Source organism: Aspergillus wentii, assembly GCF_001890725.1.
Source record: "Aspergillus wentii DTO 134E9 unplaced genomic scaffold ASPWEscaffold_6, whole genome shotgun sequence".
Lineage (NCBI taxonomy): Eukaryota > Fungi > Ascomycota > Eurotiomycetes > Eurotiales > Aspergillaceae > Aspergillus > Aspergillus wentii.
In genome coordinates this window covers 1651058-1667001 of record NW_024467837.1, presented here as the reverse complement: position 1 = coordinate 1667001, position 15944 = coordinate 1651058, and the positions used below count along the sequence as shown (strand labels likewise).

Genomic DNA, 15944 nt, shown 5'->3' with positions numbered 1-15944 from the left:
CTCCTTTCCCCAGACTTTCTTATTTCTAGATCCATCTTCTCTCCTTTTCCTCTTCTTTTCATTCTCCGTCAACTGCACAGCGGAGAATAGCCGTGCGGAAAGCACTCTTACCTGTCATATTTCATCTCCTCACCTCCTTTCCTCTCTCCCTTACTCCTCCCTCATAATCTAAATATATTCTATTAAGATGTCTGAGTTGCGATTTGACGGCCAAACGGTCGTCGTCACTGGTGCTGGTGGTGGTTTGGGAAAGGCATATGCTCTTTTCTTCGCCTCGAGAGGAGCTAATGTTGTTGTGAACGACTTGGGTGGTTCCCACTCTGGTGAGGGCAACTCATCAAAGGTATGACCACTAGTAATTGGAAAACTCAATACTTGATAATAACTGACATTTCTGAAATTTATAGGCCGCAGACGTCGTGGTCTCCGAGATTATAGCCGCTGGAGGCAAGGCCGTTGCCAATTACGACAGCGTCGAGAACGGTGAAGCCATTATCGACACCGCTATTAAGAACTTTGGCCGTGTCGATGTGCTCATCAACAATGCCGGTATCCTCCGGGATATTAGCTTCAAGAACATGAAGGACCAGGATTGGGATCTCATTACCAAAGTTCACACCTATGGCGCATACAAGGTGAGAAGAAATCTGCTATTGCTATCGCGTGGGATTGGTGGACTGACAAAGATTTATTTATTAGTGCGCAAGAGCTGCATGGCCTCATTTCCGGAAGCAAAAGTATGGCCGTGTTGTTAACACTGCCTCCGCAGCCGGTCTGTTTGGTAGCTTCGGCCAAGCCAACTACTCTGGTGAGTGGTTGCCCCTCACGATACGATAATCTGACTCCATGCTGACTATAATAGCCGCCAAACTTGGTCAAGTTGGATTTACCGAGACCCTCGCAAAGGAGGGCGCCAAGTACAACATCCTCGCAAACGTCATCGCACCCATTGGTATGTAAAACCATTCACATATAACAACCACTGTGAACATGGCTAATTTCAACCAGCTGCTAGTCGTATGACGGCAACAGTTATGCCCCCAGATGTCCTCGAGAACCTTAAGCCCGACTGGGTTGTCCCCTTGGTGGCCAGATTGGTCCACTCATCGAACACTCAGGAGAGCGGTCAGATCTTTGAGGTTGGTGGTGGCCACATGGCCAAGCTGCGATGGGAGCGTGCCAAGGGTGCTTTGTTGAAGACCGACGATTCATTGACTCCTGGTGCTATCGCCAGAAAATGGAACGACGTCAACGACTTCTCTCAACCCAGCTACCCTACAGGCCCTGCAGACTTCATGACTCTCTTGGAGGATGGCTTGAAGACCCCCAGTGCTCAGCCTGGACAAGAACCCGACTTCAAGGGCAAGGTTGCTCTGGTTACTGGTGGTGGTGCCGGGTGCGTATTCCCCTCCAAGCTTTTTAATATCTGTATCTTTGTTCTAACTCTCATGTAGCCTCGGACGCGCATACTGTCTTCAGTTCGCTAAGCTCGGTGCTGCTGTGGTGGTCAACGACCTTGTTGACCCCGAACCCGTTGTCAATGAAATCAAGCAGTTGGGTGGAAAGGCTGTTGGCAACAAGGCCTCTTGCGAGGACGGCGAGGGTGTCGTCAAGTCTGCCATTGATGCCTTCGGCCGAATTGACATCTTGGTCAACAACGCTGGCATTCTGCGTGACAAGGCCTTCACCAACATGGATGACAGCTTGTGGAACCCTGTCATTAACGTTCACCTGCGTGGTACCTACAAGGTAACCAAGGCCGCCTGGCCTCACATGCTCAAGCAGAAGTATGGTCGTATTGTCAACACCGCCAGCACCAGTGGTATCTACGGTAACTTTGGCCAGGCCAACTACGCCGCAGCGGTATGTCCCTGGAATTTTGGCCCAGTGTATTAGGATTTCGCTAACGGTGAAAATAGAAACTCGGTATCCTCGGTTTCTCCCGTACCCTTGCGCTCGAGGGTGCCAAGTACAACATCAAGGTTAACACCATCGCTCCTAATGCCGGTACCAACATGACTCGCTCCATTATGCCCGAGGAGATGGTTCAGGCATTCAAGCCCGACTATGTTGCTCCATTGGTGGTGCTTCTCTGCTCTGACCTGGTGCCTGAGCCAGGCACTAAGGGTCTGTACGAGTGCGGCAGTGGCTGGTTCTCATGCACTCGCTGGCAGCGCTCCGGTGGTCACGGATTCCCCGTGGATGTTCAGCTGACCCCCGAGGAGGTTGTCAACAAATGGCAGCAGATTACCAACTTCGAAGATGGTCGCGCAGACCACCCCGAGGATGGTCAGGCCGGTGCCGAAAAGGTCATGGCCAACATGTCTAACCGCAGTGGTGGAGAATCCGAGGGTGGCAATGACATTCTGCAAGCTATTGAGAAGTCCAAGACCCTGACCACCGAGGGAACCAGCTTTGACTATGTCGACCGCGACATCATTCTCTACAACCTCAGTTTGGGTGCCAGACGTACTGATCTCCCTCTGGTGTACGAAAACAACGATCATTTCCAAGCCCTTCCTAGCTTCGGTGTGGTCCCCTGGTTCAACACCGCTGTTCCCTGGAACATGGATGAGATCGTGGCCAACTTCTCTCCGATGATGCTGCTGCACGGCGAACAGTACATGGAGATCCGTAAATTCCCCATCCCGACCACCGCCAACACCCTGACTTACCCCAAGCTCATTGACGTGGTGGACAAGGGCAAATCGGCCCTTGTTATTGCGGGCTTCACTACCAAGGATGCTAGGACCGGCGAGGACCTCTTCTACAACGAATCGACCGTGTTCATCCGTGGTAGCGGTGGCTTCGGAGGATCTCCCAAGCCCACTGCTAGTCGCCCCAAGGCTGCTGTTGCTGCTTACAAGCCCCCACAGCGCCAGCCTGACGCGATCACCGAAGAGAAGACCTCTGAGGACCAGGCTGCGTTGTACCGTCTCAACGGTGACCGCAACCCTCTCCATATTGACCCCGAGTTCAGCAAGGTCGGTGGCTTCAAGACCCCCATCTTGCACGGTCTCTGCTCCCTGGGTGTCGCTGCCAAGCACGTCTTTGCCAAGTTCGGCCACTACAAGAATCTCAAGGTTCGCTTTGCCGGTGTTGTGCTGCCCGGTCAGACTCTGAAGACTGAGATGTGGAAGGAGGGCAACACCGTCCTCTTCCAGGCCACTGTTGTGGAGACCGGCAAGCCCGCGATCTCGGGTGCTGGCGCCGAGCTTTTGGAGGGTGCTAAGGCTAAGTTGTAAGAATAAAAAACGGGATGTGGCTCACGATTGAGCAATGTCATTTTCATGACTGCAGAAATTTCTTTCCAGAATGTGTATATAAATATCATGATTTCGTCTGTATGCAAGCAATTTCATCAATGTATTTGATTTGATTCATAAGTTTATCCACAAAACCTAAGTCTATCAAGCCAAACCTTACCCCAAGGTCTATCTCGCTCGATCGGAGGTCGGCCAGGATGATCGGCTGTCAGTGCAGCGGGAAGGGAAATTAAATGACAAGGAGCTAATCAGACATAACCGGCCAGCCCGGACATAAATACTGCAGTCTAGGATGTTTAAAATTTATTCTGTTGGGATGATGAATTTTTTCTGAGCACCATCGCCATTCTCGCAGCGTCGGGTTATGTAACACAGAGTATTGACCAACGACTTCCCCCGCAGTAAGCAGGCAGAAGACACCACCTTCGACTCGACTCGACACGGACAAGTCGAACCCTCCCCTCGACGGAAGTGAACACGGTATCTTCAAAATTTGCGAGTTTTAGTTTATCTTTCTACGATCATGTAGCAGGACCCTCTCCCCCTCCCTGTCCTGCAACGCAACGATGGTGCTGTCGCTCCCACTCCCTAGCTTCTCCAGATCCACCACGACCTCCCCCCCGCTTCGTTCCAGCGATGGAAACCAAAACAATGCAAATAGACCTCATCGAGCCTCAACTGGCTCAAACGCGAACAGACACTCATGGAAGTCGGCAGGAGTACTCGCGTCTTCTACTGGCAACCAGTCCACCACGCTGAGCGAAGCTCTCCGCAATAACCCGTTCGGAAGCACGTCACGATCCCACGCTATTGTCGATACGTCGGCCGAGCAGACAGAAGAGCAGAGACGAGAGCAAGAGGAGCTTAATAATGCACTGGAGACACTGGCTCGGATATTTCCGGATGTTAAAGTTGAGGTATTCCGGGAGCTGCTCGTCCGGTTCGACGGGTTGAGTAGGCTCCAGGTCTGCGTTGAACAACTACTACGACATAAGCAGGAATGGGTGGCAGGTCGATGGAACGTCCCGGATGGAACTGGTGGCAACGAAGGCGATGCTGCTATTGTGCCCCCTGGTGACGGAGACGAGAACCTAGTCCCCCCCGAAGAACGGTTTCGAAGCGATGAATACAAAGCGGCTGTTAAATCTGTGCTGGGGAAAGAATTCAGTGGTCTGAGCAGGAGCACTGTGGATGCGGTTCTGGCGGAGGTAAATTTCTGCTATATGCGAGCACGACCGACGCTTCGGGATCTGTCGCGGAAGACGTGGCGGGCGACTTTTAACAGCATTTTCCCTTCCTTTAAACGCAAGAAAGATAGAGATGATCACCCGATGCTGGTGTGGCAGCGCTATGCGGATGGCGGGGTGGTGCCTAGGTTGAAGGAGACGGGTTGTGACGAGCTGAATAGCGAGTTACATGGGATGTTGCTAGCACCGCTGCTCCGACAAAGACAGGATGAGCAAGAAGAACGAGACTATCAGCTGGCTGAGGAGATGAACGAGCTTGAGGCCAAGGCTGTTGATGCATTGTATGAATGTGAGTGCTGTTTGTCGGATGTGACATTCGAACAAATCTCGGCCTGTTCATCCAGCTCCCACATCATCTGCCACAGTTGCATCCAGCGGACTGCCCAAGAAGCGCTCTTTGGTCAAGGATGGACGAAGTCGGTGGACATCGAGAAGTCAACTTTGAAGTGTCTTGCACCTGTCAGTCAGGGAACCTGCGATGGAACCTTGCACCCGGAGATTGTAAAACAGGCCATTCTTCTTAACAAATCTGGGTTCGAGACTTATCTCAAGTTTGAAGATCGGCTTTTCTCCGATGTTCTGCTCAAATCGCAAATGAAGCTCATCCGCTGTCCGTTCTGCTCCTACGCCGAGGCCGACCCTGTCTACCACCCTTCAACCCGGGGCATAACCTGGCGTTTTCGCCGCGATGGGGCCTTATCTACGATACTGATGCTCATATTCATACTTGATTCGATACCATTACTTATTATTCCTGCACTTATTATCTACCTTCTTGACCCTCCGGCCTTATCTGCGATTTTTGAAAATTCTCTCCGAAACCTGTGCCTCAAGATCCGCCCCAAACGGTTTACTTGTTCGCATCCATCCTGTAGGCGCGTGAGCTGCATTACTTGCAAGAAGCCGTGGCGTGATCCCCACCTTTGCCATGAGCCATTGCTCCTCGATCTGCGCGCGACTGTTGAAGCCGCTCGAACGGCCGCAGTGAAGCGTACATGCCCTCGATGCGGGCTATCTTTTGTGAAGTCCTCGGGCTGTAATAAACTGACGTGTGTATGCGGGTATTCCATGTGCTATCTTTGCCGGAAGGCATTGGGACCACCGTTGAACCCAGCGGCGCAACTTGCCCGCCGTCGACCACCTCGACAACGTCGAGCTAGATATTTAAACCAAGAGAACATCGACCCGAATACCGGTGCAGAAGGGTATAATAACGATGAAGGCCTTTATGAAGAAGACGAACCCGAAGAAACCGAAGGCTACAAACACTTCTGCGAGCATTTCCGTATTAACCCCGGCTCCCGCTGTACGGAATGCAACAAATGCGACCTCTACCAAGCCGAGGATGAAGAAGAAGTTGCAAGACGAGCTGGCGAGAGGGCAGAACGTGAATGGCGTGCACGACAGGGTATGACTGGTGTCGAAATGGGCGCCAACACCCGCCATGTCAACCACGAATTCTCAGCGGCAGAAGGCAATCGTCATGGCTGGGTTCTACATGGCCGGGGCAAAGATTGGCGATATTGGTCGGATGATGTGTGGCGCGATGGTCAGTGGAAACTGGAAGGCCAGGCTTTTGTGGACTGGGTGGTGGAAAGTGTGATTGTTATCGAGGAGATTTGAGATTTGATGGCCCTTTCTTATGAGCCGATACATTGCTCAGTTTGTCGATTGGCGTATTGATGGCGACTTTTGGTATATATGGAGTAGGATAATGAGATTGGGAGACAAAAAGGAATTGGCTTTTTGCATATTTTATACTATTTATGCTCTCCCTTTCATGATGTGATGACATGACGTTCCTTTACTTAATCTACATACTACTCTCATTCATAATGGACTACAATTAAGTAAAAAACCACCTGGCGTGTATTAAACATTACATTCTTCTAACCTGTTCATCAACCAGATAATCCACTTTTGATCCCAACTGTCTATGTACCCTCAATCCTAAGAGTACTACTACATTGCATGGACAAAAGTACCTTTTTGCCTCATCTAGACGGTTCTATATAATACCTCAAGTCTAAAAAAGAAGGTAAAAAAAAAAGAATCACCTCTTCTCCTCATCTACCAACTCCCCCTCAACCCTCTTCTTCCCCTCCTCTTTCAACTTCTCATCATCCGCCCTCTTCAACGTAACTTGCGGCATTAGCCAAAACGCCAATCCAAACGCCACTGCCGATAGCGCAGCCCCCACGATGAAGATAATCATGAACCCCTTTTTATATGCGGGGATTAGGACAGAACGGACGTGTTCGGATTCGGCGTCGGAGAGTTTGGAGAGGTAGTTACTTGGACTGGAGAGGAGGGAGCGGGAGTCTTCGCTGGAGAGGTTGAGAGTTGAGATGGAGGTGGAGAGGAGGTTGTTACTGTCTTTCTGTTAGATACGGTTATGGTTCTTGTTAAGGGCTATGGGGCTTACATGATTGTACCGGCTATGGCGAGACCGAGAGTTCCGCCGAGGTTTCTGACGAAGCTGGGTTTCAGATGTTAGAGATGCTTATATCAGAGAGTTTGGTAGACTGCTTACTTGCGGAAGGAGGTGACGACTGCCATATCTCGTCTTTCGACACCGGCCTGGACGGCTATCAAGGCACTGGAATTTGTGAGCGAAACAATGTTTGCCTGTCGATGAACATGTAAACTCACGGTTGTAATGTGTTGCCAACACCGGCGCCGGTCAGAATTCCATATCCAATTTGCTTCCCGATCCCCGAGTCACGATCGAGGGTCGAGAAAAGACCTAGTCCGATGGCCCAGATCATCCAGCCGAATAGGATACATTCTCGGTATCGACCGACCCAGTGGACTACGAGACCGGAAACGGTACTGCTTACAGCTTTGAGAAGTTAGCGAGGAGTTCAAAAGGTGTATGTAAAGGAAATAGGGAAAGGCAAGACATACTCTGCATTAAAGTGATTGGCAGCAGCATTGCGCCAGCTTTAACCGTTGAATAGTTAAAGACCAATTGATAGAAGGTAGGAATGTAGTAAACCTGGACGAGAAAGTTCCATCCATTGACGAACATAGTCAGACTAGCGCCATTTACAATGCGTGACTTGAAGATATGCATCGGCACCAAAGGCGTCGAAGTCCCCTTCCACTGCCACAGAACAAAGCACACTGAGATGGCGAACCCAACCACAATGGTTGCGATGACATGTGCTGAGTTCCAAGAATACTCGCCACCACCCCAGGTCAAACCCAGAAGAAGCACAGCTGTCCCACCCAGAGCAAGAACGGCTCCAAAGAAGTCAATGGCCTTGAGCTTGACCTTCCAGTCTCCGGTGACTTTCCGCAAGGGCATGAAGAAGAACACGCACAAAGTCGTCAGCGCAGTGAGAGGAAGATTCAACCGAAAGATCCATCGCCAGGAATCTTCTGAGATAGAAGATAGGGCTCCTCCGACGACAGGACCGACACCGTTAGCAATTGCTACCACGGCGCCGAGGATGCCTTGGTATTTTCCTCTTTCACGGAGCGGGACTACATCGCTGACTATCATCTGTGCCACGGTCATCAAACCACCACCGCCTACACCAGTGAAAGCTCGAAAGACAATTAGCTGGGTGACGGTTTGGGCGAGAGATGCAGCTAGGGACCCGAAGAAGAAGATGGCGAGGCCAACGAAGAGAACGAGCTTTCGAGACCAGATGTCGGACAGACGTCCGTAGAGCAATTGGAAGCATGTGGAAGTACTGCACAATATTAATATTAATAAGAATGACGGGTAAAAGAAGACCCATAGACGATTAGAACTCACACAAAATAACCTCCGGCTATCCACGATGTTTGGTCACTGGCTCCCAGGGCATTGCCGATGATGGACGTACTGGCGGCCAGGGTCGTCTGGTCCATCAACGCGACAAAGTCGACGGTCGAACATGCCAGGAAAATCTCACAGCCAGTCAGTAACCAGAGGCAGTATGTAATAGATATTCTTGCCGCGCTTACCGTGATAATAGTCCGTTTGGGAACATAGTTGGTTTGCTCGTTGAAGACAGGCCCTGTTGTGTTTGCCTCCACATTATCCGAAGAAGGCGATGAAGCCGAAGGGCTGGGTTGCCCCAGCTCATTGACAGCAACAGGAGACATGATGCTCTCTTTTTCAGCCGAAACTCAACTGAATGTCGCGGGAACGCGCTGATTTCAGTCTCTGGCGAGCAACGCCAGAGCCTTTAAACCGTCGCATCCAACCGCCCGTGTGCCAGAACCATCCGATTCCTCAGATCCACTCTCCATTATTACCATGACTTTTCAAGTAACCAGAACCAAACCCGAATTGAATATAAGCGAAGGTGACATGATTCTGTCTCGGTGACAGGTCCGAACGCGATGGCGAGCATGGGTAGTCTGGCGGGGGCGATCTGCACGACGATGATCTGTGGGAAATAAACCTGCTCAAAAAGACTCATCAAGGTCCTCACTAGGGCCAAAAGCAGATTCGTATTTTGAGGCTATCGAATGCCAATATTCTTGTCGACTTGGCCCGAGGACCTGCGGATGTTTATATCGATGTTGTACAGACGAGAAGAAGCGAGTCACCAGGGACCTTGGGAGAGGAACTTTTCCTCTTGACGATGCTGAATGACTTGGCAGGAAAGAAGCATCACGGACGATCGGGGATACCCGTGTAGGAACTGAAGAAGAACCACCAAACGAGAATACAGGGTCTGTAGATCTTGTCTTGTTCCAGGATATCTGGTCCTCTCAAGGTGCCATTCATAGTGGCAGTCACGACAATCCGTCGGCCGTCGAGACATTAGTGGTCTTGTCAAGGCGCAAGAACTTCCTGAAGCAGGAATACAAAGTTTTATTTCTCTGACTGTCGAATTTGATTTCTGTGGGTCTAGAATTGTGTCTGTTGTTGACGGCAGAAATGAGGGGTTTTGTGCTCGGTGTTGGTGTTGCTATAATTTGGTGGCTTCCCCTCGTGATTCCAGGCAGATGGACTCTTCATCTTCTTTATTCCTATCTTCAACATGTCTACCTTTAATGAACGCAATGTATATTTTGGACCTGATGCGGTCAAGAAGTACTTTGACCCTGATTCTCAACCTCCTCTTCCTCTCGTGGAACTCCCAATCCATTTGAATCCCTATCACCAAGATGGCGTCCGGATCTACGCAAAGATGATGACGATGCATCCGGCCAACAATGTGAAATCCATGCCAGGTATGCATTTGAGGATACAATACTACACTGCCAGACTAACCCTAGTAGCCATGAACATGCTTGAAAAAAGTGTCGTGCCGGACAAGACCAAAACCATCATCGAATATAGCTCAGGCTCGACGGTCATCTCGATGGCCATGATTGCCCGAGCCATTCATGGGATCGAAGACACCAGAGCCTACCTGAGCAACAAGACCAGCGAAGCCAAACTGCGTCTCATGCAGTTCTTTGGCCTCGACATCTCCCTATTCGGTGGACCGTCACAGCCAGAACCCTTTGACGAGCGGGGTGGCATTCAGAATGCCCGCAGGATGGCCATGCAGTCTGATGACATTCTCAATCCCAACCAGTACGAGAATGATGATAACTGGCAATCACATATCCGTTGGACAGGCCCGCAGATCTTCAAACAGCTCCCTGAGATTAACGTGCTGTGCGCCGGAATGGGAACCTCGGGGACCATGACTGGATTGGGAACATATTTCAAGGATGTGAAACCGTCGGTGCTACGGCTAGGTGTCTGCACGGCGCCTGGCGATCGTGTACCGGGACCACGCTCCTTTGCTCTCATGCGCCCCGTCGAGTTTCCGTGGAAGGCGGCCGTGGACGCGATTGAAGAGGTCAATTCGCCAGACTCGTTCACACTGTCTCTTGACCTGTGCCGTGAGGGATTGGTCTGTGGTCCTTCATCTGGATTCAACTTGCAAGGGTTGTTCCAGATGCTAAAAGGTCGTAAGACGGCGGGGACTCTATCAGAGCTTGCTGGACCGGATGGATCGATTCACTGCGTTTTCCTCTGCTGTGACTTGCCATACCAGTACATTAGTGAATACTTCCAAAAGGTGGCGCCGGAAAAGTTCCATCCCATCCACAACGAGGTACGTCTTACCCCCAATGCTCAATCTAATTGCACTTGTTAATCTGTCCATCAACAGAGACTGACTAAAGTCGACCTCCACCGATATGACGAGAGCTGGGAAAGAAGTCCTGTCGTCCTCTTTACCCACTTCTACGAGCCTCCTAAGCTCCTCTCTCAAAGTCTCCTGAATGATATTGTCCTCCGCCCCCAATGTTGCGTCCTGGACCTGCGAACTGCAACCGACTTTGCCACCTGGCATCTCCCACAATCGGTGAATATTCCCCTCCACAGCGTCGACTCACATACCCCCAAGCCCTTTTCCGATCCTAGCGTGTTGGAAGCGCAGTGGTTGGAACTGGAGTCCATTTTCGCAAAAGATAATGCCATCTCGCAACTACAGAATCACCATGTACTGGTCATTTGCTATAATGGCGACACAGCCCGCGTGGCCACCAGCGTGCTACGAGCCAAGGGCATCGAGGCCGATAGTCTGCGAGGGGGATACCAGGCACTGAGAGATCACGGTCTCTGGGGCGATGGAGGTGTGGACACTGTCAAGTCTGATATGCCATATCCGGCTACTATTTCTGTATCACCAATTTCCGTGGAACAAACGAACTAGATTAGATACCTTGGATGAAGATGTCTGTTACGATATTTACGATATGGATTAGTTTTGGATTTAATGTTATTTGATTATCACCCGCCATAGCCAGCTGTCAATACATGCGCATAAATCTCCGAACCGCGTGGAATGCCTCGTGCTGCGAGCCGTAGATGAGTGGGATGACGATGCCCTGCGCTTGAGGGAGATATGATGCTATGGCCCACCGTCCACCGTCCACGAGGAGGTCCAAGCAGGCCAATCCCACGCAAATCTGCTCATCTGATATTAAACGGTCTGTCCATCGCGAGTTCATATCAAATAATCAAAACCTCACAGGATGAAAAAATCCCCTTGGAAAAGCGAAAAAAAAGGAAGAAATAAAGCTTATATGCACGTGGACCCACTTGAGACACAGAAATGTGCTCAATTGTGAGCATTTAACAGCCGCTATTCCTATTTGAGGCACTGGAGTACAGGGATACCAGCCAATCACAGCCCTGCAATACCGAATCCATGCCAAACCGTACGGTTACCGGTTTGGATACACTCAATACAGGCTGCGTTACTCGACGGGGGCAGAGGATGATACAGCATTCACTCACGGTTGCATCCAGCAGAAATCATGTCCTCTTCTTCTCTTCCTCTCGCTTCTTCTCCCTGCTCTTCTCTTCTCCCTTTCCATCCCAGAGCTAAATCAGCTTGACAGGTTGACGATCATCACGTTCAAGCCAGACAGGTATCTGGCAGAGGATCGTCGAGTCAGTCTCTCTTCCCAATAGGGGCTGTCTGTCGCGTGTCAAGATTGCCCAGGATGATGAACATGGACAGTGGCAGCAGCATGGACATGGCCATGTCTGAAAAGACTGTCGGTCTGCCATGGCTCGATCAGCCGGTGATGCTTCACTCGTCCAGAGCTGATAGTTGCAGCAAATTTACTTCGGAGCAATGCGCCTACCGCAACTACCACTGGAGATATTGGTACTTATCTCTCATAGACTTGATATTGAATACGGTGCTAATAATATCTATATCTAGGTATGAATCGGATCATGTGTATGCCCTCAATACCATCTACTTCCTCTGCGCGACTGTCGGAGTGTTTGCCATTGCGCATTTTCTCTCCAAATATGCCCCGGTTAGTCTCAAGAAAAGCGGTGCCTGGAGAAAGGCGACGGCTACGATGCGGTATCTGGCCTACAAGGGATTCCGTATGCCTGCGCTGCGGTACTGGTCCCCTTCGCTGGGTGTGATTCTGTTGGGGGTCGTTGGAACGGTTTTCTTTTTCGGTTTGTTCCCTTCAAGATAGGATAGAAACAAGTTGCTGATTATTGAAAGCCATGATACTTGGCCCTAAGCCCTATTATTGGCCTACTGACCAGGGCGTCTCTTATGGAAGCAGTCCACCCATTGCAACCAGAACAGGATGGATGGCTTTGGCTTTGTTGCCATTTGTGATGTTAGTATCCTTCAGACTAATCAATAACAGCAATGCTGACATTGAAACAGGGCCCTAGGAGCCAAAGCCAATCTGATTTCAGCATTGACTGGAGTTCCGCATGAGAAACTGCAGGTAGGGTTACCGTCTTCGACGCAAATATAGAAGCTAAACGTGATAGGTTTTCCACCACTGGACCAGCTATGCCATGTTTGTTCTGGCTTTGATCCACACCTTCCCCTTTATCATCTATCATATCAACAAGGGAGACATGGTCGAGGAGTGGAACACAAGTGTCGTTTACTGGACTGGAGTTGCAGCCATTATTCCCCAGGCCTATTTGACTTTTATGTCATTGCCATCTATTCGGTACGATATCTGATGCAGGTTTGGTGGAAAATCTAACCGATATAGGAACCGCTTTTATGAATTCTTCAAAGCAACGCACTTCCTGGCTGCTTTGCTTTTTCTTATTTTCTTTTTCTTCCATTGCGACTTCCGTCTCTCTTCCTGGTATGTTACAGGTATCATCTGACTGCCAATCGATGCGTTTGCTAATAGATAAACAGGGATTACTTCGTCGCAACGGGTACCGTCTACCTGCTCTCCCTCTTCGCGGCTCAGATCCGTACCTACCTTCTCCACGGCGTGCATTATGCTTCGATCGACCTCCTCCCCTGCGGCTTCGTCCGGGTCAAGATCCCCACCATCATTTCGTGGCGTCCGGGTCAGCACATCTTTGTCCGCTTTTTCACACTAGGCCTGCACTCCTTAACCGCCCATCCGTTCACGATTTGCTCACTCTCCTACGACCCCGATAAGGTCGGCAAGGCATCTGAAATTGTATTCTACATCAAGCCAAGACGTGGCATCACAGGACGTCTAGCCAAAATAGCAGCCAAAAGCCCGGGTGCATCGAAGAAGGTCGTGTTAGAGGGGCCTTATGGTGGAATGACACCTACAGCTCTGGCCGAGTTTGATAAAATCCTTGTCATCTCTGGTGGCTCGGGAGGCGGGTTCTCGCTGGCCATTATCGAGGAGGCCCTTAGGCTCCGTCAGTTCCCAGTAGACAAACAGAATGTCGACAGCGGGGCCCAACGACAGCACATCCATGTTATTTTTGCCACCCGGAACACCGCAGTGGCAGAGTGGTATATCGAAGCCATTGAAGCGATGATCTCAACCTACGATGCAGCCAAGGAGGTATCAGTGTCGGTTCACATCACGTCGCAGGCCGAGTCATCCAACCAAACCACTTCAGACCCAGCCAACGATGGCAGCAAGGAACTGCCCAAGCCCGACATTACCAGCGTTAGCGTCCACAACAAATTCCGGCCCAATCTGCCCCAGATCATTGCGTCAGCGACAAACGGGGAGACGGGCAAGCACGTTGGCGTTTTCGTTTGCGGTCCTTCGTCTATGCTGCATGATACGCGGAATGCTGCAGCAGAGGCGCAACGCGACGTTCTAAAAGGAAATGTCGAGGATGTGTATCTGCACACCGAATCGTTTTCGTAAGTATTTCTCTGGCCTGTTTACGAGACGAAGCTCACCGTCCTAGTTGGTAATGAATTTGGCTTGATCTACGGAGTAAAGGGGGATACCGCGGGAATTGTTTCTTTCTTCGGGACTAGATGTCTCAAAATACCAGGTCTCTTCTCATGTACATTTTACCTGCGAGGTTGATTCATCCCAGTCAACATGGCTTGGGCTAATGCAGTTTGCTTGACATAGATTTGTGCAGTAGTCTCCACCTATTACAAAGGTACTGTAATTCAATAATCTGTCATCATTTCATCTGATTGATTCACCATGCTTGACTCAAGAATAGGAATAGCCAGATTCACCAATGCAACCATCCATAAATCCTCAATCCCCAACCAAAGCTGACCACCATCTCTCGTCACACAGCATACGCAGGATGCTGATCAAAAAGCCACATGACAATCCCAAAGACTCTCCTCATAGACGCAGCAATCAGCAGAGATGACCTGTACTACATAGGATCATCACACTGCATGAAACTAACAGAACCCGGAAACCTGCAGATAATAAGATGATGCCCAACTGATCGTCGAAGACGAAAGACTGATGCAATCTGTTCCCTCATTTGAAAATTTCACAGATAAATAATTGCTGTTCTCATGGATTCAGGGAAGGGCAGAGTTGGAGTTTTGGGCTCCTCTCCTTGTCGTATATATGATTCATCTTTTATATACAACTATGTATGTTTCCTTCTCACTCCTTTTTTGAGACACAGAATACTAATCTCTCGTGTACAGATAGTATAGTATACGTATGTGTTCCACCAGACAACCCGTCCTACGTTCAGAACCACGCGATCAATGCGTACGAAATTATCTTGAACCTCTTGCTAATATGGAATTTTACAGTCGCATCTATACCTCGTATCCATAACCTTGCAGGTTTATCAGCATGGTGCAATGGCCACATGGGTGAACGGCTCTGCCTCGGGTTTCACCCCCAAGGATCCCTGCGATGCAGAGAGCGAAGTCTTCAGATACAACGATGGACAGTATGTAACTGATCTCACTCATGATTAAATCTGGTTCTGACTCTTTCAGCACCATTTGATGCCGAGGAAAACCGAGTTACATATACGTACCTATATACGGCATGTAAGTGCAGTTCTCTATTCATCCAAGCGAGTCTACTAATGTGCATCACCTTTCAGTCGCCTGTTAGTATCACAGGACAGGGACGAGATATATCTCACATTCGCAAAGCCCGGTACGGGATATGCAGAGTACCTGAAGACCGGAGTGGATAGTCTGCATCAACATTTCAAAACGATGCTATCCAATTCTGTCAGCACCCAAATACCAGATGGGCAGATTACAAGAAGCTTGTTTCATACAAGCCTGGATCTGCACACTAAAAATGCAGACATACGGCCTACATCGCCAGAGATAAATGCCTGGGTATTTGTTATCTTGAATTCTGGAGCTCGTTGAAATGCTAATCTTTCCCAGGTCAGCTAGCCAGATATCTCGGGAAGCCTTCAAAAGCATACAAAGGGCCGAAGCTATCTCCCAAATACGACATGAGATATAAACATGGATAGTTATACAATGGCTTGCTGTATACCCGGATGGATTGGAGTACAAGTAGTGAGTATCACGCCTCCGTCTTAGAATTGCAGTTAACATTTGATAGTCACTTGCTGGTCTCCCAAATATGGATAAAAACTCTATGCTGAGCATATAATCCTATCAAAGTTCGCGGAGAATAAATTTAGCATTTGGGTATGTGCAGTTCATCTCTCATCTACTGTTTTGTTGGTCAATTTAATACTGACATACATTCCCTGCCTTGAAGCTGAACGAGCAGG

The 15944-nt window shown here is 49.7% G+C and overlaps 6 protein-coding genes across 6 annotated transcripts; 5 read left to right on the top strand and 1 right to left on the bottom strand.

Annotated features, from left to right (window-relative positions):
* The first annotated feature begins 65 nt into the window (after positions 1-65).
* mfp (putative peroxisomal multifunctional beta-oxidation protein (MFP)) lies at positions 66-3539 on the top strand. The gene is made up of 7 exons (XM_040838578.1): positions 66-343; positions 408-635; positions 700-808; positions 863-952; positions 1009-1396; positions 1455-1863; positions 1920-3539. The coding sequence occupies exons 1-7, from the start codon at positions 188-190 to the stop codon at positions 3243-3245; spliced, it is 2706 nt and encodes a 901-aa protein (XP_040686901.1). The 5' UTR covers positions 66-187; the 3' UTR covers positions 3246-3539.
* Positions 3540-3832: 293 nt separating this feature from the next.
* Positions 3833-6136, top strand: ASPWEDRAFT_116110 (E3 ubiquitin-protein ligase; the record flags this gene model as incomplete). The annotated part of the gene is made up of 1 exon (XM_040828634.1): positions 3833-6136. One exon carries the CDS (start codon positions 3833-3835, stop codon positions 6134-6136), a length of 2304 nt encoding a protein of 767 aa, XP_040686900.1.
* A 233-nt stretch (positions 6137-6369) lies between these two features.
* Positions 6370-9054, bottom strand: ASPWEDRAFT_615253 (putative MFS drug transporter). Its single transcript, XM_040838581.1, has 7 exons — positions 8471-9054; positions 8280-8413; positions 7421-8214; positions 7166-7355; positions 7047-7112; positions 6939-6992; positions 6370-6885 (listed from the first exon to the last, which is right to left on the bottom strand). Exons 1-7 carry the CDS (start codon positions 8609-8611, stop codon positions 6567-6569), a joined length of 1698 nt encoding a protein of 565 aa, XP_040686899.1. The 5' UTR covers positions 8612-9054; the 3' UTR covers positions 6370-6566.
* Positions 9055-9114: 60 nt separating this feature from the next.
* ASPWEDRAFT_43297 (putative cysteine synthase B) lies at positions 9115-11259 on the top strand. The gene is made up of 3 exons (XM_040835997.1): positions 9115-9691; positions 9740-10569; positions 10627-11259. The coding sequence occupies exons 1-3, from the start codon at positions 9499-9501 to the stop codon at positions 11170-11172; spliced, it is 1569 nt and encodes a 522-aa protein (XP_040686898.1). The 5' UTR covers positions 9115-9498; the 3' UTR covers positions 11173-11259.
* Positions 11260-11766: 507 nt separating this feature from the next.
* ASPWEDRAFT_43295 (uncharacterized protein) lies at positions 11767-14241 on the top strand. The gene is made up of 7 exons (XM_040835996.1): positions 11767-12135; positions 12193-12443; positions 12493-12613; positions 12664-12727; positions 12774-12961; positions 13007-13105; positions 13162-14241. The coding sequence occupies exons 1-7, from the start codon at positions 11978-11980 to the stop codon at positions 14108-14110; spliced, it is 1830 nt and encodes a 609-aa protein (XP_040686897.1). The 5' UTR covers positions 11767-11977; the 3' UTR covers positions 14111-14241.
* A 795-nt stretch (positions 14242-15036) lies between these two features.
* On the top strand, positions 15037-15567 carry ASPWEDRAFT_30320 (uncharacterized protein; the record flags this gene model as incomplete). Its single annotated transcript, XM_040833386.1, has 2 exons — positions 15037-15128; positions 15288-15567. 2 exons carry the CDS (start codon positions 15037-15039, stop codon positions 15565-15567), a joined length of 372 nt encoding a protein of 123 aa, XP_040686896.1.
* Positions 15568-15944: the final 377 nt, after the last annotated feature.